This window comes from Amphibalanus amphitrite, unplaced genomic scaffold, assembly GCF_019059575.1.
Source record: "Amphibalanus amphitrite isolate SeventyFive unplaced genomic scaffold, NRLGWU_Aamphi_draft 000144F_arrow, whole genome shotgun sequence".
Classification (NCBI taxonomy): domain Eukaryota; kingdom Metazoa; phylum Arthropoda; class Thecostraca; order Balanomorpha; family Balanidae; genus Amphibalanus; species Amphibalanus amphitrite.
The window spans coordinates 233,535-259,105 of NW_024881639.1; the positions used below are offsets into that span (position 1 = coordinate 233,535).

Below are 25,571 nucleotides of genomic sequence, written 5' to 3' on the forward strand. Positions count from 1 at the left end.
CCAGTGTCTGTGGAAACGCACGCACACCACTAACACACGCGCTTGTGTTCTTTCAGGAGGCGGAAAACGCGATCACAGCCATGAGCGGGCAGTATCTGGGCAGCAGAAATATCCGAACCAACTGGGCCACGCGCAAGCCGCCGGCTCCCAAAAACGACCGTGAGTAGCGCGCTGTGCCGTCCCCTATGTGTGCCACCCCCCCCCCCCCGTGTGCTGTCCCGGGTCTCTCTCTCTCTCTCTCTCTCTCTCTCTCTCTCTCTCTCTCTCTCTCTCTCTCTCTCTCTCTCTCTCTCTCTCTCTCTCTCTCTCTCTCTCTCTCTCTCTCTCTCTCTCTCTCTCTCTCTCTCCCCCCCTCCTCCGTACACACACCGCCAGCCAGTGATGACCGGCCGGCGCTCGGCAGGAAGCGGCCGGTCGTTACGGCGGCGCCGTGCCGTTCTTTCGTCACATTACCGCGGATGGGCCAGTTCTTATCTGGCTTTTGATGGTGCGTCTCCCGCAGCTTAGCGTGCATCACCATACATATTCATTGGTGTTAGGAAAACCATTAGAGTGTGCTCAGGCCCTGAATATGCAACGAGTGTCGGCGATAAGGTGTCTGGAGGCGGCTCGTGCTCGCGCGGCCCGATCGGCATCAGGTGAGGTCGGTGACAGCTGGGTGACGGCTGTGACAGTTGTCATCGGCCGCGCTGACAGGTCAGGCGGCGCGCGGGGCTCCAGTTGTGACTGCTCTGATTGCTGGGGTGACAGGCGACCGGCCAGGGCCGTCACATTCGACACGGCCGATCGCGATGGTCGGACAGTCTCCAATGCCGATTCGTCGCGATTTCTCAAAGCTTGGCTCCCTCTTTCTTTCCCTCTCTCTCTCTCTCTCTCTTTCCTATTCGCTCTCTATCTCTCTCTTTTTCTCTTCCACCCTCTCTCCCCTCCCTCCTTTCTTTCCTTCTCCCCCAATATCGGTGCTGTGTCGCCCCCGGCAGCGGTGCGGGTGGCTTCTGTGATCCTGCCCCAGCCGGACCGACCCGCCGTTGACGGTCACCGCCCGTATTTATGTGCTGGCCCAGAGCCGACCCAGCTTTAAAATCTATCCCGTCTTGAACCCGCGTCATCTGCCTCTCTCACTTCCTCTTTCGCTTTCATCCTTACTCTTCCCTACTACTTCCCTCCTGTCCTCTCTATCTTTGGGACCCACTTTCTTTTTCTCTCCGCGTTCCCTTCGGCTCTTGTCCATTATGCTGGCATGCAGAGCGAAGCTTTGCCGTCACATGTCTTGAAGAATACCTAGCTACACTCGTAAACCAGATGATCATAACAAGGTAATTTCAAAGCACTTAAAAATGGACAATCTTAGCAGAAAGGCAGCGGATCGATGAAGGCGCCGTTTTGTCAATCGTTTACTGATTATGTAACCCCAGCCAGTCTGTAAATCCTTAGGCTGCTCGTGTGGAGTGCTGGGCGCGTTCATCAAAATTGTCACTTGACGACAGTAAATCTCTTATCCGTTTCTGCTTAAATCACTCTGGTGGCCAAATGTGCTACTTTGAGCGTCAACATCCCAATACGGCTGCACAAATGATGTGTTCTAGTTGTGGCATGTCAATGGTGTTCGGCTTCACCTAGTTAGCTGAGAACAGGATCAGTGCTGAGTGTGTCCGCTCCCTTCAGACTCATAATTGAGTTTACCACAGAGGCGAGCTGGCTGTCCTACTTCGACACGTATTTGTTGGTCTATTTAGTTTTGTTTTGAGCTTGCACTGTACTGGAAGGAGGTGGACGTATTTATTCACGGTTCTACAGTCTACTGACCATCCCGTGGGAGATGCTCGTCACTCCTCATTGAGTTACAGCTAATGGCCTGCTTCTGAAGAGACCCTGCAATGCGTGCCACTCAGGTTTCGGGCCACCGTGCTCAAAATAAGCCGTTCTCGAGGCCTTTATTTTCTTAGCGAGTCGCGATCTTGTTGTTCGGGAATCGAATTACAGCAGAGTTGTCTTCATATGTGCGCTCGGCGCGGTATCCTTTTTCCGTGCTGAAAATGCACCGTCCGTATCGGATGTGTTTTTCTTGTTCTTGACACATTTATGCTCCATCATGCTTGCGTTACGATGTAGCGTGTGTCTCTCAAAACTAGCTTAGTGAAAAAGCTTGTTTTTAATGGCTTTCACTTTATAGTTATTCCCCCCTAAAGGTTTGTCATATCTATTTCAAAAAGGCCTGCCAGAGAAATATCGCTGTCGGTTTAAGTCTAGCTGCACCTCACGTAATGCTGTACTATTGGGACAATAATGGCGGATCTGGAGTGATCCTGCACGCGAGTGGCCGCGCCGACCGTGGTGTCAGTGCTGTGGTGGGGCGAGTGATGGTCCGCCGGCCCGCGTAGCCGCCCCTCCCCCGGCGCCCCAGATAATTTACCGACATGTTTCCATGACACTGGCGGCGCAAACAAAGCCGCGCATGAAATGATGGCGCGGTTACGGCCCGGGCGCATGCCGACGGCGGCGACCAACACGTCAGCGAAAGGCGAGTTATGGCGCGGCCGGCACGGTTATGGCGCGACGCTGCCGCCACCGCCGCCGCCGAGTCGTCCACGACACTGGGATGCTCGCTCGCCACGGTCGCGACCTGCACGCTATCGTATCGGCGCCGTCCCCAGTTGCGGCGCTGTTTTCACGGTGACGTCTGTGCCGCTGATCGGCCCGAGGAGTCCATGTTTCTCGGCGAGTTGCCGTTTTATGTGGCGGCTTCGACCAAGTTTTTCGATTCGTTTGATGTTGCCGCCGATAACTGGCCCGGATGTGGTTGGAGTGGCGCTTAGAGGAGCCGCTGCGGCCAGCCACGACCAATAATAAATGCCCGGATGAGTTTGTCTCCAAGTTGGGGTGAGCCGGCGGCCGTTGGCGGCCTCATGGGAGGCTGTTGCGTGCCGTGGTCACGAGAGCTGGTGTTGTGCCTCATGTTCGATGGGACTTGATAGCAGCGAGGTCGATGGTAGAAGCAGTAAACCAAATGAAGCATGAGAACGCATGAAAACTTGGATTGTTTCTTCCCTCCTTGATACGTGCTATGAATGTGAACAAGGGGAATGCAAACATAAATCAATCGAAGCTGATGCTCCTCCGACAACATCGGCACGTCACTTTGAGCGTTGGTTGTCAATAGCAAATGAGCGGATATATGATAAATAGCGGCTTCAGCAGCTTTTGACTCACTTCTTGCAAATATGTGGGTACTCGTGTTCCCATCGTAAGCAGTGTGTGTTTTCAGCTTCCTAAGGAAATGTCCGGTTGTAGCCGATCCGGCGATCCGGCCCGGTCCGGTCCACGGCGGTCGGTCCGGTCCGGTCCGCCGATCCGGTCCGGTCCGATCCGCAGCGGTCGGCCCGGTCCGATCCACGGCGGTCGGTCCGGTCCGGCCCGGTCCGGCCCGCCGGCCCAGCGCGGTCGACACCGGGCACCAGGGGCGGGCGGACCGATTGTTTTTCCATCCGGTGTCGTTATGAGCGCCGGTAAAGAATGGCCACCGGGCCGGCGGCGGCGGCAGCTCTTCAGTTTCCGTCGCCGGCCGTCCGGGCGGCATCGATTAGCGACCAATGAGCGGGCCTTTGTCCCGGCCGCGCCGCGACGGCCGCCGCCGGTGGGAGCCGACTCCGGCGGCCGGCGGCCGGCTCATGAGGCGCTCCGCCGCCGCCGCCGCCAGTGACACAGCGGCGCGCGTGACCGATGGCGTAGCACGCGCCGCCGGCTGTGACCGCCCCAGCCGCATTATGAAATGAGCCCTCGCTGTGACTAATTACTGTTTGCACAAGGCAGTCGGTATGAGCCGGCCGGCGGCGCTGCAGAGGCGCCGACCAGTGATGACCTCCGGCTGCGCTGTGCCGCCCGCCGCCCACCTTTGATGTTCCATGCTCGGTCCAAGGCGGAGTGCGGTATCACTCGGAACACGGTCGACCAGCGCTGCGACCGCCGGCCGCCGTCTGCGACGTGACCCTATCATTTACCACTCGGCAAGTGGCCGAGTATGACCGGCTGTCGTGCAGTCCAGTCACCAGGCCGAACGGCCGTGCACTGCGCTACTGAGAACCCCACCGGCGGGAGGGGGGAGGGGGCATAGGCTGCATGGGCGTCGCCAGTGGCCCGAGGAGGGAGGGGTACATAGGGGGGCATCAGCGCCGCCAGTGCTGAAATGTTAACGACATGGAGTGGGGGCGAACGTTCGAACCGATCATGACGCGCAACGGCCTGAAAGAAACATTACTGATTTACTCCTGTAGACTTGCCTGTAACACCTCCACTTGACAGTATAATCACAACCTCAAATAATCATCTTATTTTTTGTTATACCAGCTTGATATTTTGGTACAGCATTATTAATCGAGGTTAACTGATGGCTCAGCCTGGGTGACGTTTGTCCGGTTTGTCCAAGGTAATGGGTGGAGAATGACTAACTGGCTGCCGGTGAAGCTAGATCATTCTGTGATTTTATCCCAATCATGCTATCCCCGGACAGGGCAACATCCTCCAAAATCAAACAACATAGCAACGGACTCACAACACCCATTGACGTAGAAATGGATTTTGTTGGAAATGCCGCTGTAAAGTTGACATTCAATTTTGACAATAAATAAAGCGGAACATGTTTCATTGTTCACGGAACAGCCCGAGGAATCCCCCGCGGGCGTTTCCGCTAAAACCATCACAGCACCGCCGAGTCTTTGATTGAGTGGCTTGATCTTCACGGGGCATTGGGTGGCGTAACGATATGTTCACCGAACAAAATATTGGACGGTATTGATAGAGTAATGATGACTTTATAGGAAATGTCTATGTTACTGGGATAACTATTTTCATGGCTTCCATTTCACTGAGGACGTCAGCACTCGACGTGGTGGATTCTCATTTACCATGCCAACGAGACCGGAAACTATTCCTATATTTGCAATGAAATTCTTGGCATCGTTGTTTTTGCTTCTAAGATGTTGCCAGAATTACTGCATGTGGTCTGTTAACAACGTTCAAATTATTAGATTAAGACCGTTACGATAACAGAAACGCGGCAGAGATACACCTAATCAAACCGTTTCGGCAAGAGTTACGACTCGAATACAAACTTAATCTAGCCTTTATGCTACTGTTACCTCGTTATCTGCATCTGTAAAGCATCCTTTTTATGGCGCTAAGTGCTCATAATTTAATTAGCTGGCTCATCTGAAATTATTCATAATTAGTGAGATCAGCGGCCGGCGTGGTGCGGACGCGATTATATACCAGTTAGTGTCGCATGGGGCCGACTGGTAGTCGTCCGCGCACCACGCGGCGGCAGAGTCCTTCTTCTTCTTCTCTGCGCGGTCGCGGACCGCGCCTAGGGCGCGGCCGGCGGGGGCGGGTCGGTGGCGACCTGCACCCGCCCCACTCTTCTCAAGAAGTTGATGACATGTTCGGCCAGCCCCGAGAACACTTCCTCCAGGGTAGGACAGTGCCCCCAGAAGCCGGCCCTCGCCGCCACGTGTGCGGGGCACCCGACCAGGAGGTGCTCCACGTCCTCCTCCTCCTCGCCACAAGCTCGGCAGGTCGAGTCTGCGACCAAACCGAGACGATGGGCTGTGGCTCGCACCAGTGGGCAGTATCCAGTGCGAAGCTGGGACAAGGTGACCTGGCCCCACCTGTCCAGCTCATCGTGGCTCGGAGTAGGGTCTCGGTGAGGGTGTCGCTGCGCTCGTGCGGAGGCCAGCTCCGATGTCCAGCGGCGAATAGCTGTCCGCGCGCTGGGTAGGTCAATCGGGGCCTCCTCTTGAGCGCAGTCGGCGGCGGCTTGGTTAGCGAGGCGGTCAGCTGCCTCGTTGCCGGCGAGGTCGGCGTGGCCCGGGACCCAGTGCAGGGTGATGTCCGTCCCTGCGGCTGTCAGCGCGTCTATTAGGCCCCAGACGCGCTGACCGATGGCCGACTGTTGGTCATCCGGGCCGCGGCTGAGTAGCTGGAGCCCCGACCGGGAGTCTGTGCAGAGCAGCACTCTCTTGATGAGTGCTCTCGAGGGGGCCGGTAGCTCCTGGAGGCGTGTCAGAGCCTCCGTCATTGCCACCAATTCCGCCCTCATGCTGCTGCACACTCGACCGGCCGGTGCCACGCACTCGATTGTGCGTCCCTCGCGGTGGAGCTCCAGGATCGCTCCACCGCCGCCTTGGATGGTGCCTTCCTTGGCGGATCCGTCCGACCAGATAGTGCAGTCTGGGTCGGGGACGAGGGCCAGCGCCGCTAGCGCCGCCTCCTTTCTTTTCTCCGGCTGGTCTGTCCTCCTTGTGGGCTGCGGCAGGTCCAGCACGAAACGGACGGCGTCTCCACAGTGGTGCCAGGGTGGTGCGCCCTGGTAGAGTGCCAGGGGCTCCACTGGGAGGTCGCTCAAGCCCGCCCTGTCGCAGGCCCACCTACCGACCCGACGAAAGCATGGCTTGTGTGAGAGGGTCGCGTCCTCGTCTGCCGGCGGTGGCGGTGGCAGACCCGCCTCCTCGGCAGACGTCACCGCGCGCCTCCATGCCTCGTGGGCCCGGTAGCGGAGTCTCGGTGGTGGTGTCTTGTCCAGTAGGTTGCGAGCGGGGTCTCCCGGAGGTAGACGGACTATGCGCGCGTACTCGCCGGCTGCCAGCTCCTTGGCACGGAGTGATAGCGGAGGGAGGCCTGCCTCCGCCACCAGGGTCTCCTTATCCGTGAGCTTGATGCAGCCGGTAATCAGGCGCGCACATTTCCGCTGCTCTACCTCCAGGCGCTCGCGAACAGCCGGTGCCGCATGGGTGAAGTAGATGGCCGCCCCGTAGTCGAAGAGGGAGCGCACGTAGCTCTTGTAGGCGATGCGGAGTGTGCTACGGTGGCTTCCGTAGCTCCTTCCGGCAATCGCTGACAGGCAAGCACGGCGCTTTGCCATCTTCTCTCTGAGGGCGGCGATGTGGGCGGCAAAGGTCAGCTGACAGTCCAGCTTCAGGCCGAGGAAGGTGGGCGTCTCCTCGTAGCCTAGCGGATGGTCGCAGAAGCTGAGCTGGGGCTTGACCTTGCCGCCGCACTCCTTGGGGTCCAGCGTGAAGGTGGTCATCACGCACTTGGATGGACTAGGTTGGACCTTCCAAGTCTTCACCCAGCGGCTGACCTCGTCCAGGGCCGGTTGGAGCCTGTCCGCACACTCCTGCAGAGAGCGGCCCGTCGCGAGAAGGGCCACGTCATCCGCGAAGAGGGAGACTGTTGGGCTCGAGTCTCCGGCCCGGAGTTGGTCGTCGATGTCGTTACAGTAGATGAGCCAGAGGAGAGGGGCGAGCACGCTACCCTGCGGCAGGCCCTCCTGGAAGACCCGCCACCGGGAGGTTGACGTGCCCCATCTCACTCTAGCGCGCCGGTCGCTGAGTAGGGCCCTGATCCAGCGTGTGGCACAGCCCGGTACACCCAGTCGCCGCATCTTAGCGTACAGCGCATCCCGCCACACCCGGTCGTACGCTCGCGCATAGTCCAGGAGGACGAGGATGGCTCGCTGCGGCTTCTTGGATTCGAAGCCGTCAAAGATGGTCTGGGTGACACGGGCTAGCTGGTCCAGTGTAGAATGACCCCTCCGAAAACCGGCCTGGTTTCGGTTCAGCTTTCCGGCGCGCTCGAGCCAGTGTTGTAGACGATGCTGCACGAGTCGTTCAGCGAGCTTTCCGATACAGCTGAGCAAGCTGATCGGTCTGTAGCTGCCGGTCTCGCTCGGCGGCTTCCCTTTCTTGGGAATAGCGACTATTTCCGCCGCCCTCCATGACGCGGGAACCTCCCCGGTACGCCAGCTCCAGTTCAGCACCTCCAGTAGATGGCGTTCCGCTGAAGGGCTGAGTTGATGGAGCATGTCGTTGGTCACTTGGTCGACCCCGGGGCTGCGTCCCTTCCGCAGTTTCCTGATGCCGAGCAGGAGCTCTCTGCGGGAGAAGGGCGAGCAGAAGGCGTCACGACCGCCGTTGCAGCATGTCTGGCTCGTGGCTCTTCTAGCCTCGATCTTGATGGACTGATCTGAGGTCTTGTCCTTGGGCAGACGGGACACCTGCGCATAGGCCTGACAAAAGAGCTCTGCCTTCTCTTTGTCGGTGACGGCTGGTCTCGTCGGTTGCGCAGGTTGTCCTTCCGTGCCCGGTCTTGAGATGGTTACGGCCGGCTTTGCTGGAGGTCGCCGGCCGTCCATGGTGCGGATCAGGTGCCACATGTCTCCGTCCGGCTTGAGTTCTGCCGCCTTTTGGCGGAAGAAGGCGGTTCTCTCTTGGTCCACGACTTTGTCGGCCGTTGCCCGCTCCTCCTGGTAGCGCAGGACGTCCGCGCGGGAGCGGCTACGGGATGCAGCTACCCGTGCCTCTTCCCGTCGATCAGCAGCGTCCTGGCAGACTTGATTCCAGAAGGGCGGGCGTCGTCCTCGGCCGTTGCCGAAGGGGATGCTGGCCCTGGCCGCCCGCAGGATAGTGGCTGCTAGCCTGTTGGCGGCCTCGTTCAGGGAGGTTGGCTGGGCCGACCAGGCGTTGATCAGCTGATCCAGCTCCTCCCGAAACTTGGGCCAGTCCGCACTCCGGTGGGAGAACCGGCCTCGGCCTTCCCGTCGTGGACGTTGCACAGACGAAGACAATGTGACGAGGATCGGCAGGTGGTCAGAGCCGATTCCTCGTTGCGTCACCCAGGTGACGTCTCTTGACCTCAGGAGATCCCTGGAGGCCAGTGAGACGTCTGGCGCCGAGACTCCGCCGGTGCTGGGGTTTTGCCTGGTGCACCCGCCGTCATTGAGGATGGTCATGCCGTTGTCGACGGCCCAGTCCTCAATGGCCTCACCGAGAGCTGTCTCGGGCTGGTAGACGTCCCAGCTGAGGCTGTGTGCGTTGAAGTCGCCGCACACCACGGCAGGGTGCTCCAGTCTAATCCCGTCCGGCTGGAATCCCTGCTCCTGGGTGCCCTGACCTGTCGTCCAACGCGCTGGTGGTGCGTAGATGTTGTAGACCGACAGGCCGAGGGTCTTGGACGCGTGCACCGTCACCGAGACGCAGTAGGTGTTTGGATCTGGTCGGGTAGGGCGGTACACGGAGGGGTTGACACTGTACGGGATGTCATCCCTCACCAGCGTCAGGACACCCCCTTGACCCTTGGGGGTGGGCGGCGGTCTGGCTGCGGGGCGTTGCCGCGTCCCTATGCCTTCCTGTGCCGATCCCGACTCCCCTTCGGGTCCCGCCTCCATTGTGCCGTCTCCGACCCCGGCGTCTCTTCTCTCCGTGTTCGAAGCACCCACGGAGGACGCCACTTGTTCAGGGTGGGCGGCAGCTGGAGGGGGTTGTGTACCAGCCCTCACCTCACACCGCCTCTTGCTGCGACAGCCGCGGCACCAGGTCTCGCGGTCGTTCTTGAAGCGAGTCCGACACGCGACCAGTGCAACGGGAGCAGGCTGTGCGGCGGGTGAAGCGCCGTCGGGTCGCACCGGCCTGCTGCTGGCAGGTCTCGGTGCCGGGGGCCCTGGTCGCCCCGGCTCCGGTGCGTCCCGCGGTCGCACGACCAGACCGAAGATGCCTGTAACTGCTCCAGAGTCGGCGTTCGTTGGGGCGGCGATTGGTGGTTCTGGTGTGGGCGGCAGCGATGGCCCCAGTGGACCTGTGGTAGTGATGGCCGGGGAGGCGGCGGGTTGTCTCACCTCACACCGCTTCTTCTGTCTGCATCCCCGGCACCACAGGTTCTTCTGCTGGGGACCAAAGTGCGCCCGACAGGTCTTGCCTCTTGGTATGCCGCCCTCAGCGTTGCCGTCTCTGGGAGCCGTGTCTTCCTGCCGCCGCCGCCCTCCGGTGGCCGGGCTGACGGTCGGGGCCCCTGGCGCCCCTCCCGCCGCCGCAGTCACATCGGGGGCGACGGCGGCTGTCGCCTGCGATGGTCCGATGGTCCGTGTCCGGGTCCGGCGAAGGTCGCACCCCCTGTGGCTTCTGCACCCCCGGCACCACTGTGTGCGGTCCAGCATTGTGGTCCGGCATGCTCGAGGGAGCGTGGCTCTGGGGGGCGAGCTCATCTTCTCTTGGGGTTCCCCCGTCCCAGAGGGCCTCTCAGGTCGGCCTGTGTGGGAAGGGGGGCCCGCCCCCCGTCCAGCGTTTTGTAGTCTCCTCGTTGTTGTAGTTGTAGTGCTGGCCTCTGCTCCCTCGAGCGTCTCCGCTGGTGCCTGTGGTGGTGGTTGCAGAGATGACGGCGCCGGGGGTGTTCCTGCCCCAGGGGGAGGGTCCGGAACCGGGGTCCAGTCTGCGCGCGCGGCGATGTTATAGCCGGGGAAGGTAGGCGCCTCCTGGCCCGCGCTGAGCTTGGTTTCCTGCAGGAGAACCAGGTGCGGGCGCTCAGAGGCTAGCCTCGCTCTGAGCTCGGTGAGCCGGGGCCAGATTCCGTTGCAGTTCAACTGCATGATCCTGAGGTCCCCCGGCCCACCATCCCGCCCGGTCTCCGGCAGGTCGCGCTGAGCTGTCTGTCGGCGCCGGCTCCCCCGGTGTGCCGCGCGCGCTGGAGCATCGGCTTCCCCCCGGCCGGTGGGGCCGGGGTTTTGCTCAATGTCGCCGGCTCGTAGCCTTATGAGGGCGAGGTACGCCGGTCTACCTCGCCCCCCGGCCGAAAACCCTGGCTCCGGCTCGGCTGCTGATGACGTCCTTGTTGTTGTGGCGGCTTGAGTTTTTGAGTCGAGTCCGCGTATTGGAGGCACTTGGCCCCCTCTCTCGAGGGGGGCACCGACCCCACGGGCAGGGGGCCTCCATGTCGGCGCGGCAGAGTCCTCCTCCTCCTCCTCCTCCTCCTCCTCCTCCTCCTCCTCCTCCTCCTCCTCCTCCTCCTCCTCCTCCTCCTCCTAGTCCTCCTCCTCCTCCTCCTCCTCCTCCTCCTCCTCCTCCTCCTCCTCCTCCTCCTCCTCCTCCTCCTCCTCCTCCTCCTCCTCCTCCTCCTCCTCCTCCTCCTCCTCCTCCTCCTCCTCCTCCTCCTCCTCCTCCTCCTCCTCCTCCTCCTCCTCCTCCTCCTCCTCCTCCTCCTCCTCCCCCTCCTCCTCCTCCTCCTCCTCCTCTGTGGAAGACGGGCTTACCGCCGTTGGTGGGAGTCGGCGGCTGTCGCTCCTTGAATCAACAGAGAACAGAGGGTGCTGCGGAATGATATCCACTCGCGAAAGGAGTTGCGTGCCATGCTGTCATGGGCATAGTCGCAAATCATCGTGTCACGTGCCAGTGGACAACGCAGGAAAGATAACGCTGTACCCATGTCCAAAGGATGGCTGATTACACTTCTGCTAAAGATTCTTGAGTTGTTACTACCGGGGTTACATTGGACCAGAGCGGTTGGGGTTGATGTCGAGTTCGGACGTTGTTGGGTGTTCGTTTTTGTCGTGCTGGCTGCTGGTGGACGCCGGATCCGGTAGTCGGGTTGAGTCGGCGTTTCTCCGGTTCCATTGTTCGGCTGTCGCTCGGCGGAGCCGCTCCGCACAGTGCCGGCGGACACTGCAGCGGACACGGCCCGGAAGCCGGCCCTCGATCGCGTCCCGCACGGGAAGCGGCTGTGGCAGCTGCGCCGGCCCCGGGCGGCTGCGGCTGCCGGGCGGCCCGGTCCGACCACTAACCGGCGCGGAAGCCGGCTGTCACTGCGGCGGGCGGCCCGTTCCGGCGCTGCTCGATAAATGGTGGCGGGGAGGCGGCCGAGCTGACCGGTCGGGACACACCGCTCCGGCGCCGCACAGGGTCGACCGCCGACCGCCGACGTGTCGTTTGTATTGGACGCCGCCCATTGATGGACGGTGTGCCGGGGGGGAGCTCTGTCGATGGTGTGGGAGGGTGCTTATCGATGTGCCATGCGAGTGTGTTATCGAAGCGCGGTGTGCGCGCCGCGCCCGCCACTGTCGCCTGCGTGTGTGTATAGATCCAGCCACGGAGTGGATACCCACTCGAGCCATCGAGTGCCCCTTCTTGATTGATGTGGAGCGGCAGGTAAATTGGCGTCATGACAGTAGCTTCTGCTTGTCCATTGTATGTATTGGCTCTTCACGAGTCTCTTAGCCTTATCTCAGTTTGAACCAGAACAAAAATGCGAATGCCCCCCCCCCCCTCTCTCTCTCTCTCTCTCTCTCTCTCTCTCTCTCTCTCTCTCTCTCTCTCTCTCTCTCTCTCTCTCTCTCTCTCTCTCTCCGCCCTCGTCCTTTGGCCTCAGCCAAGCGCGTGGCGCCAGAGTGCTGGGGTCAGCCGCTGCGATTGACCCGGCAGACCCGGACTTGGCACTCGCTCCGTTTGCGATTGACCCGGCAGTAGTTTCGTCTGATCGCCGTCTCGCACGCCGATGCAATGTACAGAGCAGGCGCTTTAAATGCATGCCGCTGGCCGCTGGCACCGACCCCGGCGCACAGCCTCCGAATGACCCCCTCCCGACCGATCCCCGACTGGTTCTGCGACCCCTGCGCAGTGCGCACAGTATCCGGCACACCTTCCGACCCCGGCACGCAGTAGGTCCCCAATGGAAGATGCCACGGCGTGGGTGCACGGTTTACACGACTCTGTGACCCGGTCACCACGGAGGGGTGTCAGCCGGTGGGCGTTGAACTCTGCGGACCTGATCGGCGAGCCGGCCTTCGGGCTCATCCAAAACTCGGCCCACTCCAAAGCGTCTCTGCCGGCCGCGGAACGGCGCCGCTTTGGTCCCGGGCCCATATTATTGTCTGTTGTTAATTGGGCGGATGCTTCGAACACCCTCCTCGAGACCGTTGCGTTGATTAAATGCCGGCGGCGACGCAGAAGTTTTTAATTAGAGCTTTGTACCTCTGCAGGCGCGCACGGCGGAATATAATTGATCGTTTTGAGTTGGTGCCCGAGCGGAGACAAGCTGCACGCCTTGCAAACTAAGACCATTCATCCGAGCGAGCGGGCCTGACGATCGGCCGGCGGCTGGCAGACCCGGCTGACGGTACTATACACCTACGGAGACCCGTTCACCGGTCGCTCGGCACTTCCTCAGTATTCACTCAGCTAACGAACCGCGCCCTATGCGACGACTTTATCTGAAAGGGCTCACTTTTAGGTAAAGTTGCACGGCTTCTTTAATGACTTGTGCGGCGCCGGAGCTCGGTGCGCACTGCGCAGTGAGCCCCGCGGCAAGTATACCTATACGTTCCGGCCGTGCGCCGCGCACAGCGCCAGGTAATGAGTGCTCCAGTTTACACCGACGTTATGGAGCTAATTCTGCGACGGGCCGCCCCCCCCCCCGCGCCCTCCCCCGGGTCACTGTTTACGGGCGGGGCGGAGGGGCGCGGTCGATATCGCTCACCCTGTGGAAAATGACAGGTGAACAATGCGGACGGGCGCGACCTCCGCTTCGTGTGGACGCAGGCCGGAACCGACCCTTCGTCAGCAGAAGCTCAAATGGCGCTGCTGGCGGGGTGAACTCCACGACCCCCTGCCCGTTAGTGATCTGTGTCGAACATCTTCGATTCGGCTGTTCGTGACCTTTGTGGTATCCTCCAGGGACCGTCAGTAACCGTCAGTGGTGTCCAGTGACGTTCAGTGACATCCAGTGACCTCCAGTATCCACCAGTGACGTCTAGTGACCGTCAGTGACGTTCAGTGACCTCCAGTGTCCACCAGTGACATCCAGTGCCCGTCGGTGGCGTGCCGTCGGTGACCCTTCGCCGTCGTCACCGGTCCGCCGGGACTCACCGAGGTGGCCAGTTTACGGCCTTTTTAAGCGGCCGCCGCAGGCCGGGCGTGGCCGCCCGACACGTCTATCGGCCGTGCTCGCCACGCCAGCACGGTCGTCTGCGCCGCCAACGGCCGCCCCGCACGCCGCCGCGCCGCCCGGGCCGCCGGTGGTCACGTGCCCGAAGCGGGGCGCACGGTGGCGCCCGTGGGACGGTCACGTGGCCCGTAGGGGAGGATGGTATGTGGCGGACGGTAGTGACACGGTGTGGGATGGGCGCAGGTGACATAGACAGCCCAGGCCCCTGATTGACAGTGGGTGACTCCTGACCTGACCGGCGTCCGGCCCTTCGTCCGCTGGGAAATCCTGACGACTACCAGACCAGTCAGTTTCAGTTCTCCCGGCATCGCTGCGTAGATGCAACAAATAAGCCACAGTCGGCACGGTGTCGTAGTTATCGTTTGAAGTGCATTTCATTTATCACATTTTACGCAATGGCGATGATTTGTCAGGAGCTACTTACCTACCCTTCCTTGAGTGTTTGGAGGATTACATTACCCCGTTTACGAAGTGTTGTTTCCGCCACCGCCGGCTGTCTGGCTGCCAGTTCGGTGGATGGATCCCGAGCGCAGCGTCCCAGGTGTCGAAGGGCTCTCTGGGTCACTGAGACTAGGCATTCCGCCGGGTGTATTATGTATTGACATGGCTCATCGGTACGCCGGCGGCTCCATGGACTCCCAAATGGGCCGATTTCTTGGCTATAAATATCCTAGTCTGAGGCTCCGTGTGGCGGCCCTCTATTCCGCTAAAGTGGGGTTTATGTGGTGCGCGGCTCCACCTGCGGCACTGGCGGCTGTGATGAACCTGTCCGGCGGGCGTCTGAAACGTGCCTTAGCGACTGACGAGGCCCTGCGGCCTGCCGTTCCCCGTTCCCGCCTCGGCTGGTGCGGAGGGCTCAGTCTGTGGAATCGCCGCCTGGGAGTGTCACGTTTTGGTCCCCGAGTGTGTTTATCAGACGTTATCATGTCCGGATTGTGATAACGACCTAACTTATTGCGTGTCGCTTTGCCATGGATGAGATAGCTGTGCGTCTTGTTTTAGTTTAGACTGATCACTGATTTAGTTCATCACGTCTAAATCCCAGTCCCTCTATGTTTCAGCCAACGCGAAGCCGCTCAGTTACGAGGAAGTGTTCAACCAGAGCTCGCCGACCAACTTCACCGTCTACTGCGGCGGCGTGACGCTCGGCCTCTCCGAGGAGCTCATACAGAAGACCTTCAGTCCGTACGGCCTCATACACGAGATCCGGGTCTTCAAGGACAAGGGCTACGCCTTCGTCAGGTGAGCCTTTCACCGCCGTAATTATGGCATGGAGATGCCGCGGATACGGTAGTGAGTGAACTGAGCAGCTGCGACTTGTCAAACAGGACGGGGCTGTGTTCTTGTCAGTTAGTTGCAATGTTGCCGCTTCTCCGTCTGCCGTTAAAGTGGCCGTGTAGCTGGGTGACCAGGGGAGAGTTATGGAAGGTGGGGGATGCAGAGCGCCGCTGCACCATTGGCTCGCACGTGCCGGCTCTGACGTGGGTTGATGCAATTTAGCGTGCCGCGTGTCCAGAGAGGAATGTCGTGTCGCCGGCCGGCCAGTGTGTCGCAGCCGATTACTGCTGTCGCGGGGGGGGGGGGGGTAGCGGGACTTGGGACGGGACAGTGCGGGATAGGCGAGCCAGCCCCTCTTCTGCGACGATGTTTGGATGGGGTGGACCGGATCATTCCCGGCTTGGAGTGACATTATGTGATTAAATGGCCTCCCACTCTGAGCTGAAGTACGATTTCATTTTTACTTGTATGTTTTTGACGTGTGTGTGCTATAATCATTCATTTTTTTCCGTCGCTCTAAATAGCGGCACTCTGATGGTAGTTTTCATTTCTGGCTCGTCCAGCTATCGATTTCGCTGGCTGACTCAGTCATTAGTGTCGCGCAGTTACTCAAGTTATGTATTTGCTCCGGTAAAGTTGGCCATATGACATGCTGCGCGGCTCGCTTGCCTTTCATCTTGTCGCAAACAAGTTAATTGCCTCTTGCAAACTACACTCGTCCGCTGGAGTAACGCAGCGGTGCGACCGCATAGGAGCTCGTTTATCGTTTCGTCGCAGCGATTGTGATTAATGGATGTGTTGCCTCTTTAGTGTGTATTTCCCATGGGCGTTGTCGCTAGGTTTTTTGTTCGATGGGTGATCGGTGGGGCGTCTGCGTTGACATATGGCATGCGGTGCATGGCATGACATGACATGACAGGCATGACTTTCCCCACATGTGGGGAAAGTCATGCCTTGTATTGTCGGGATGGGGGCAGCACACCGCTGGCTTTGGGAGCGGTTGTGGGCATTGCTAGGCCCCAGATGGACCATGGAGATCCCGTTTGGTCGGGTATAAACATCACATGTTGGCTAACTCATTGGTGATCTATTGCGCTTGACTGGGACTTGGGCCATTGGCTGTCGAGAAGTTTGACCTTTTAGATCTGGATCTCGGCTTCTGGGGGAATATGACCGCTATCTATCCATTGACGTCAGTGTCACCGATAGGGCGTTCCCGAGCCGGCTGGGTCACGGGGAGGTCAAGTCCGCTGGGGGAGCACCTCGCGGCCCGCCGGATCCCGCTGCCGGCAGTCTGTCCCACGCCGGAGCCCGCTGGCACCCCGGCCCATATGAGCTCCAGTGAACTGACAGCCCTGCATCGGCGCCATGCATTACCGCCATGTAGCCCGCCCAATTAACTGTCCCTGGTCGTCAGTTGTCGCTGACGACAGGGCGGTACCGGCCGGCTGCAGGACCCGGAGACTGGCCCGGCGCGGCGGGGTGGTCCCGGGGGGCGAACTGTGACCCCGCCCCAGCCACCGCGGCCGGTGTACCGGCGGACAGGCCGCAGACGGCCGCCGCCGACAGGCCGGCCGCCGCCCCTGATGGCCGACCCTTGTCGTCGCCGGCTAATCCGCCGGAGGGCAGCACGTCGCCCCACCCCGGCCCGGCGTGACCCCGGCCACCGACCGGGCCGGTCACTGGCCGCCGCGCCGGCCGTCTCTGTCACCAGCCGCCGCGCCCGCCGCGCCGGCCGCGCCCCTCCGCTGACCGGGGCGGGCTCGGCCGCGGGTCTGCGCTCCGTCGATGGCCGCACCTCTCCCCACGCTCCCGTCGGCCAAATTTGATTTGCTCAGCGGCCGGCGGGCTTCATTCGTTATGGGCAGCACGGATCAGTCATTGATGCACGGTGCTGGTGGGCCAGGTTAAAAGTTAACGCGGCGCGCGGCGCGCTCCGGGTCGGTCCATTTCGCCTGCCGGTGGCACCGCCCGGCTGGTCCGAACGAGACCGCGTCCCCGCAGGGACCGGGCCGGACCGGTCTTATGTAACCGGCTGGACCTTAGTGTCAGAGATCAATTGATTGACTGGTCTGAAAAGTGGCGTGGGATAGGAATTTATAGATGAAGCTTATTTTAACATTGGAAGACAGCGCATGAATGAAAGAAGCTGCTCAGTCGTTGGCGAAAATAAAGCACGAGGGACTAAAATAGCGGGTCTTATTTGCAGTACAGTCGTGTACAGGTTGATGGTCCGCCCATACGGGTTTACATTTAAGTTTACAGTTGAACCCGTAGATATCACTAACTTAGGCCGTGAAGTTACTGAAACTAGAGCATTACCTCTGGCCGGTGCGGAGGCCTGTGTTTTGCAACTCTCCCGGCGGGAGCAGGACGCTGAAGGCACACACATCAATAATCGGGCCAATACGGCCGTGTGCGCGGCCAATACGTTGGCGGCGCCTGGCTCTCGGCAGGGCCACCGCTCGGTCACACGCCAAGGCCAGTGTGTCGGGCTGTGCCGCCGGCCGCTGTTACCAGGCGCCTCTGCGGCACAGCAGCTGTCGCAACATGGAAAACCGGGAAGTTTTGTTTTACTTCGTCTGTGACTCTGTTTCAATCATATGGATCAATGTGTTCTTGCAGCTAGCAATGCCTGAATAGCGTGCCGTCCATTTCAAAGCGAATGAAAAAAGTAACTCTTTGCTGTTCAGCGATAAAATATCAGAGAAATGTACTGAGCTTTCTCAGCCGGGGAGCACCTGACCATTTCTCCGGCGGGTATATGGGTGGGATTCCCCGCGGTCGGGTGCGGTGCTCCAGCTGCGCCCTCCCCTCCCCTCTCCTCGGTCCCCACCCCGCGGGCCGGCGGCACTCATACGCGGCCGGAAAGTCGATCGGGTGCCGTCGCCACCGGCCGATCCATCGCGGCGCGCACCAGCTCGCAATGGGCCTTATTTGCAGCTGATTTATGCGCTGCCCAGATGACGGATTGACGATACGCCGCCGCCGCGCCGCGTCGGGTTATACAATGAAGCCATCGCGTGCCTCGTGTCGGCTCTTCTGTTGATACGTGCTCGTCCGAGGACGACCTAAGCATCGACCGGAGCGGCCGTCGGACGTGCTGCGCCCAGATGTATGCATCGGTTTTAGATTGTTTGACTAAGCAGGCGTCTTGGGCGGAGTGCGCCAGCCGCCGGGCGGGCTTTACGGCTGTTTTATCGGCGCCGATGGCCCGCCGTACAGCCGCGCCCGCTGTATCGAGGTGGTGTTGTCGGGCTCGATGGCCGTCAGTGCATTTCGCCGGGTCCGCCCGCTGATGGCCTGAGGCGACCGGCGGGGTCAGCGGCTCGCACGGGACCCGAACTGACTCCGAGCGCCGATAGGGCCGGGCCGGCTGATTGGAGAGCGCCACTGTCAGACGGACCGGGACCCTGTCCGGACGGCAGCCGGGCAGCCGACCCGACCTCCACTCGGCCGTGAACTCTGACAGGGCCCCTCAGACGGCCTCTGACAGACTCTGAACCCCTCAGACGGCCTCTGACAGGGCCCCTCAGACGGCCTCTGACAGGGCCCCTCAGACGGCCTCTGACAGGGCCCCTCAGACGGCCTCTGACAGGGTCCCTCAGACGGCCTCTGACAGGGCCCCTCAGACGGCCTCTGACAGGGCCCCTCAGACGGCCTCTGACAGGGTCCCTCAGACGGCCTCTGACAGGGCCACTCAGACGGCCTCTGACAGGGCCCCTCAGACGGCCGCTGACAGACTCTGAACCCCTCAGCTGACTTCTGATAGACGCAGAACCCCACAGACTGCCCCCCCCCCCCCCGTCAGTCGCCCTCTGACCGACATCCCCCCCCCCCACTCCTTGCAGGTTCTCCACCAAAGAGTCGGCCACCAACGCCATCGTCTCTGTGCACAACACCGAGATCAACGGCCAGCTGGTCAAGTGCTCCTGGGGCAAGGAGTCGGGCGACCCGAACCACGCGCCGGCCGCCGGCGGCCCGGCCGGCTTCGCGCCGCTGCCGGCCGCCGGCGCCCAGTACCCGTACAACGGCTACGGCCAGATGGGCTACTGGTACCCGCAGGGCTACCCGGCCGCCGCGCAGATGCAGGGCATGCAGGGCTACGGCATCCAGTACGGCTACCAGTACGGCTACCAGCAGGGGTGAGTGCTGCACGCGCCCGCACCGACCGCACCCCACATTTTGCCACTCGGCGCCTCTCTCTATCAGTACCTCTCGTTTTGATTACGTTGTTGTTTATTGCATCTGGAACGAATGAGCGCTGCTGCATCCGTGGTTCCGGTTTATTATTATTGTTGCCCCTCTGACCAGTTTGTTTTCTCGAGCGGGCTGCTGGGCGGCAGTCGTCAGCTTTTGTTTACTTGGTTTTATTTGGTTCTTTTTAGTGGCATGCCGCCGAACTTCGGAGGAGCGCAGGGCGGACCGCAGGGTGGACCGCAGGGCGGACCGCCGTCGTAGTGGGTGGCCGGTGTCGCGGCGCGCGCCGCACTGAGACTGAGACCAGGTGGCCGGTGTCGGCCCGTGTCGGCAGACGCGCTCGATCTGATGGACAGAGACGGACCGAGCTAAGGAGCCGGCCGCCGCCTGCGCCCCAGGCTGGCCGGGCAGCTCCACTGTGCGTCTATGTGGGGCTGTGTGTTTGTGTGAACGTTGGTGGGGTCCGACTGGCCGGCCGGCCCGGCTCGGCGGCATGGTATGACCGTCGGAAGGCCCGTCCGCCGGTGCATGGCGGCAGCGTCTCAGAGCTGCCGGACAGGGAGCGGTGGCGCCCCGGCCGGCCCGGCCGCGCCGCTCCGCACCTGTCAGCACGAACCCATCCTGTGCATTGTGACAGACGTGACTGTGCACCGCCGGCACACTGCCCGCGCGGTGCACTCAGACACCGAATAGTGACACACAAATACAACATTCAGTGTCCAAACTTTCACTGGCCGCCCGCGCGGCTCATTGAGTTGCCGGTCTGAACTGAGCGGTGGGTGAGCTGGGTGCTCTTACCGAGGGCGCTTTACGATCTGTCGGCATTACGTGCGGAGAAGTTTGTTTTAACTAAGCCAGCTCCTTTTGTGAGCGCGCCGGCGGCCGTCGGGTGCGGCGCAGCGCTCACCGCGAGCAGGCGCTGCTACTGACTAGGATCTGTCCTTGTCCCGCGGGAAATCAGGCCGTCCTCGGCGCTGTCATATAAAAACTCTAATCAAATCGCCAAATATGCCCGTCCGGCCGGCGGCGCCGCGCCGGGGGAGGGACTCGCTCCCAGGCCGTGCGTGCTGGTCCGGCGCAGCGGCCCGGAGCGGCGCGGACTCGGCAGCAGGACCGTGCACCGAGCAGGGCAGCGGAATCCGCGGACCATCAGGGTAGATCCCAGGGGCGGTGACCCAAGGCTCTATCTCTCTGAACGGGTGAATAAAACGCTATTTCATCATGACTCATCTCGGGCAGAACGATCAGGTAACCCTTTTCTATTTTATATAATTAACTATTAGAGCTGACGCTTTCATACAGTATACGGCCGTATCGAAGATGATGCTAACATATTCAATGCAAGAGCAGCGTATTGCACCTGACAAGAGCACAATCGTTATTTGGCGTCACGTCAACCATTCGGAATTCATCTCTGAAAAATGTTAGTTGAATAGTGTCCTTCGTCACAACTACAAAAGCAGAAATGCAAATACGGTAGATGTCCAAAATGATCACTTGCAAAGAGCTTTGCAGCCCCCTTTTCATTGAAACCAAGAGTCTGAAAACAATCGTGCCGGTCCCAATGAGCACTTTGTTTGAGGAGCTGGAGACACTGTCCGAGCGGCCGTTATATATGACGTCCGGCGGCGGACGGGATAGATGAGGCCCATTCAGCGGCGTGGCACGTCGCCGCACCGGGCGGACCGGCGCCGTCCGTCTCGCGTCCGGCGCCGCGCGCCACAGCCATGGACCGGCCGCCGCACCGTCCCAGCCGCAGAAAAACGCCGCCTTCTTAGCCGGTACGGCAGCCACCAGTTAAATATTCATACACATTCACACGCGTTGTTATGCTGCTTTGAAGGCGGCGCGGTGCGGCGGCGGCGGCCGGGCGGCCGGCTCATGTTTAAACCATGGCCTGTATGGCTGGGAGAGGACCTCGCGGGGCCGCCGTCGACGGTGGATCAGTCGCCGCCCGGCGGGGTGACGGTCCATCTGAGGGAATGGGGACAGGCTCCGCGCCTCACACCGTCCGCGGGTGTCCTGGTCAGGTCAGTCTGACCACGGACAGGGGTATGTAGGCTCGTGTAGTGCTGGGAGATCCCGTCTGCCGAACCGTCTGGGATGGTCGTACTCGGCCATCTGCGGGGGTGAGAATGCCGGCCGTTCTCTCCTACCCCAACACACTATTCTTTGGAAGATAATTCAGTTATCATTTTGACGGTCTCAAACTGTTTGCCTCATTCGCACGCATATTTAATCCTGCGGATCAACAGTGGAAAAAAATACAGACGCCATTGTTCCCAAGTGGAGATGCTGGTAATCCTCTCTGAGTACTTTCGCCTCGTAATGCTATTTTGCCTATGACAGCCTTGTTAGGACCCGGTAGTGTGAACGAGCTTTTGTTTGATGACTTGCCCTCAGTAAAGCCGCTAGCGAAGAGCTCTCGTAAATCTTGATTCGCCACTTAATTTTACGTCTTATTCACTATCGCAGGCTGCTAGTGGAGGCTCAGATAATGCGATTTGTTCCAGTGTTAGCACCTGAAACGGGTGCTTTGTTTTGTCCCGCCTTTGCTCTCCCGCTAAGATCTGCAGCGACAGACGCTTTGTTTTGGGTAGTTGCCACCTGCTTTCTTCAGATGAATGTTTAATATTCTTATTCTGCAGGTACAATTAAACTTGAATAATTCAGATCGGAAATGAAGATACTTGTTTCAACGTTAATGGTTTCTTAGATTAGTACGTAAATACCAATTGCTCAATGTGTAACACGGTGGCAAGGCCGGCAGGCGGGATGAGCAATATGCATCAGTCATCACAGAACCTGTGTGAGATGCAGCTGCAGCGATTAGCATGCACAACACAAATACAGCTCTGTACAGTGTGCGTTATCCGGCATTATGCATATTGCGTGCAGACGGCACAGTAAACTGCAGTGCATGTAGGCGTGTTATCGGCCACAGTGTGCAAGTAGATGTTGAAGGTATAATGACACAGTGCACAGTGACGTTTTATCCGGCCCAGCAAACGTTCAGATACACACAGACGTGTTATCCAGTACAGTGAACGCACAGATACACACATACGTGATATCCGACTCAGTGAACGTACAGATACACACAGACGTGTTATCCGGCACAGTTAACGTGCAGATACACACATACGTGTTATCCGGTACAGTTAACGTACGGATGCACACATATTGTGTTCTCCGGTACAGTGTACAAATACACACAGACGCGCCGCACATAATGTAAAAAAGTAATAATTTGCTCGCGGCAGTTTATCGGTCACCTTTGGGGTTCTAGGTTCATCATTTATACATATAACTAGTGCATGATTGTGTGTAGTTTGGCGATTAGTTTCACCCGAACAGCAGACGACCCGATGTAAACGGAAATACCTACTAAGCTGCACGAGGTAGGTTTGCCCTCGCAAGGGCCGAACGAAATTTAATTCTAAATCCATCGCAGTTATGCGAATTTAGCACAAACCTTTTCGGTCATCTTGACATTGACTAATGTGCTTTATTGTTGATAAAACGCTCTAGACCAGAATGAACGTGGTACCTTTGATATCAAAGACCTGAAGAGAGATAAAGCTTCAACATTTTTAACTGCAGATGTGGCATTAATGATTAAATTAAACCATCACCAACGAATATCAGTAGATGTCATTGAAGTAAGAGGCAGCATTGCAATGATGCATCAGTGATAAATCTCGTATGTTATGAATGGAACCGTATGCATATGTATTATGCAATATAGTGTGCAGTTAACTTGTTTTTCAAGCAATAGGTATGCTTCAGTTGAATTGTGTGAACGATCAACGGCAATATCTCTGTTTCTATGCATGTAAATTACGCCTACATTATACGATGTTGTGTGTTCAAGGCGCAGTGAAAAGACACAAACACTTTTTTCGCCGCTTTGCATGATTCTCCAAGCATCGTTGTTATCACAATAGAGGATTTGAATACGCATATAAAGGTGGGTATTGTCAGCGGACATCTTTTAATGGGTACAGGTAAATTGTAATGCTCAATAACGTCAATATAATTTTGTCCCCGATGTCTGTATGAATATTAGACGTAAAAGTTGCTGTTTTTTTTTTTTTTGCCCTTGACGTCTATACCTAATCACGCATTGAATAAGCACAATTAGGGGTGTGCTTTGATTTAAACGGTGATTAGATTTAATTTAGGCCTTTTGCTGATAAAATTTACAATATGTTATTAATCATTGATTTTACATACGAAATGATACAAAGTCATCTTGCACGTCACCCAACAATAGTAACGAGGTGTCGGTGCGTCGCGTCTCGACACTATCGCCCCTCCCCTTGTGATCAGTGCTGACCGTGTATGGCTGTTCACAGGATGGGCATGCAGGTGCCGTACGCGATGCCCGGCCAGCCGCACATGGCCGGCCAGCAGATGGTGCAGCAGCCGGCGGGCGTGATGGGCGCCGCCTACCCGGTCCAACAGTTCCAGGTCAGTCCGCGTATACCCGGTCCAACAGCTCCATGGGTCAGTCAACAGTCGCACTCTGGCTGCAGTGCCTCGTTAGCGTTTTACGTAACACTTTGGCGGGAGTGTAAAGTCCTAATGCTCGACAGCGTTAATCATCTAACGCCAACTCGCCCGGTGAGTGAGTCACGGCGCTGAGCGCCCCCGCCCCGCCGTGGGCGCCCCATCGAGCCGGCTCGCCACCGCCGTGTCGGTCCGCCCGGAGCGCCGCGCCGGCCAGGTCAGGCCGGGCCGCCTCATTGGCCGTAATTTCCGTTAGCTCTGTGCCCGGCGCGCTCGAATAGTGCGCGAGAATGGCGGCCGGGCTCACTGGAATGGTGCTTTCCGTAATGGAGGATTGCCAGCCAAAATGAGTTTTTGTCGCGGGACTTCATTGGAGTAAGTGCTAATTTAGTCGGACGATAAACGGTGCCCTTTCCCGGATGTTTCGATATAGCGTGATAATGATTGCCTACATGGGCACTCGTCGGATTGCCGCTGTACCGCTGATTAGTCTAATCTCGAAATCTCCGCCGTTTCAAAGGTGGAGCCATTTTTAAAAGTTCCAGTATCTCGGAGCTACACCTATCATTAGAGTCGAAATAGAATGAAAATATAATTATTCGTGCTTTCATCACATGTTTATGTAAACTATGTACTTTCCAAAGTCTCAACGTAAAAAAGAAATGTTAAATCTCGATCAAGTCACTTCCTTGAAACTCTGGTATTCTACATGGCGAGTACTTTTTCAGTTTTTCCTATGTGTAGGAACCGTTTTCGTTTTATTGAGAGGTGTTCAATTTAAAGCAAACGAGACGGCAAAATGGAAAGCATTCGCCAAGTACCTTGTTTTTATTAAAAACAACTGTTACCAGAAGTTTTTTCAATAAGTCAAACCTATATTTATACATAGTATGAAAATCAAATGCAAATATACTTACGTAGGAAAATATCGAAAAGAATAGTAATGTGGTTTTCAATTATAGCTATAGAAAGTGAGGTTTTTGTTCTGCAGTTGTCCAAAGCTATAATTGTCAAACATTGCATTATCTACCAAAGATAGCATTGGCTGCTTGTCTTCAATTAAAACACAGTCTCGAACGGTGGCAGAATTGGCTGTCCTATGGCACACCCGTCAGTATGCATAATGAAAGGGCCGCTCGCTCACCCACCTGGCACAGGAGCCTGCCCCCGAATTGGTACAGCTATCGGCGGCGTTATCTTGAACGGGGCACCGCGCCGTCAGCGGTTGGCGTGTATCTTCCATTACCAGGTGTAATAAAACGACGCGCCCCGGGCACATAAAACAATAATAACGGCCGGCCCGGCCCGGATGATATGGCACTGGGACAGAGTGGTCGGGTCACTGGACGGGCTGACGGCGGGAGAGGGGAGGGGAGGGGCGCATCGCAGGGACAGCGCGGTCAGGTCAGTGGACCAACTGACGGCGGGAGAAGGGAGGGGAGGGGCGCACCGCAAGGACAGAGCGGTCAGATCACTGTACGTGCTGACGGAGGGAGAGGGGAGCCTCGCATCGGTTTGCTGGCAAGTGATGTAACGATCCCCCATGTTTGTTTTTTCGACAGTAGCTGTAACGATCCCCTGTGTTTGTTTGTCGACAGGCGCTGTAAATATTTCTTATGTTTGTTTGTCGACAGGTGCTGTAACGATCTTACTTACCTGTTTGTTTGTTGACAGGTGCTTTAACTATCCTCTATTTGTTGGTCGACTGGTGCAGTTACCTCTCCTCTGTTTGTAGCAGTCTCTGTAACCTCCCCGTATGTTTGTTTGTTTTGGTTGTCAACAGGTGCTCTAACGATTCCCTGTGTTTTTTTTTTTTTGTCGAC

General features: G+C 58.4%; 1 protein-coding gene across 3 annotated transcripts in view; it reads left to right on the forward strand.

Moving 5' to 3' along the window:
* The window catches only part of LOC122382632 (nucleolysin TIAR-like), a 202,901-nt gene that overhangs the window by 174,977 nt on the left and 2,353 nt on the right, over positions 1-25,571 (forward strand). For 2 of the 3 annotated variants that reach the window (XM_043368213.1, XM_043368215.1), the window contains 4 exons: positions 57-159; positions 14,820-15,000; positions 18,888-19,181; positions 23,595-23,709. In XM_043368213.1, coding sequence (XP_043224148.1) covers positions 57-159; positions 14,820-15,000; positions 18,888-19,181; positions 23,595-23,709 — 693 coding nt within the window. Of the gene's footprint in view, positions 1-56; positions 160-14,819; positions 15,001-18,887; positions 19,182-19,424; positions 19,961-23,594; positions 23,710-25,571 lie in introns of those variants that run through there. The other variant, XM_043368214.1, reaches the window with a different exon arrangement.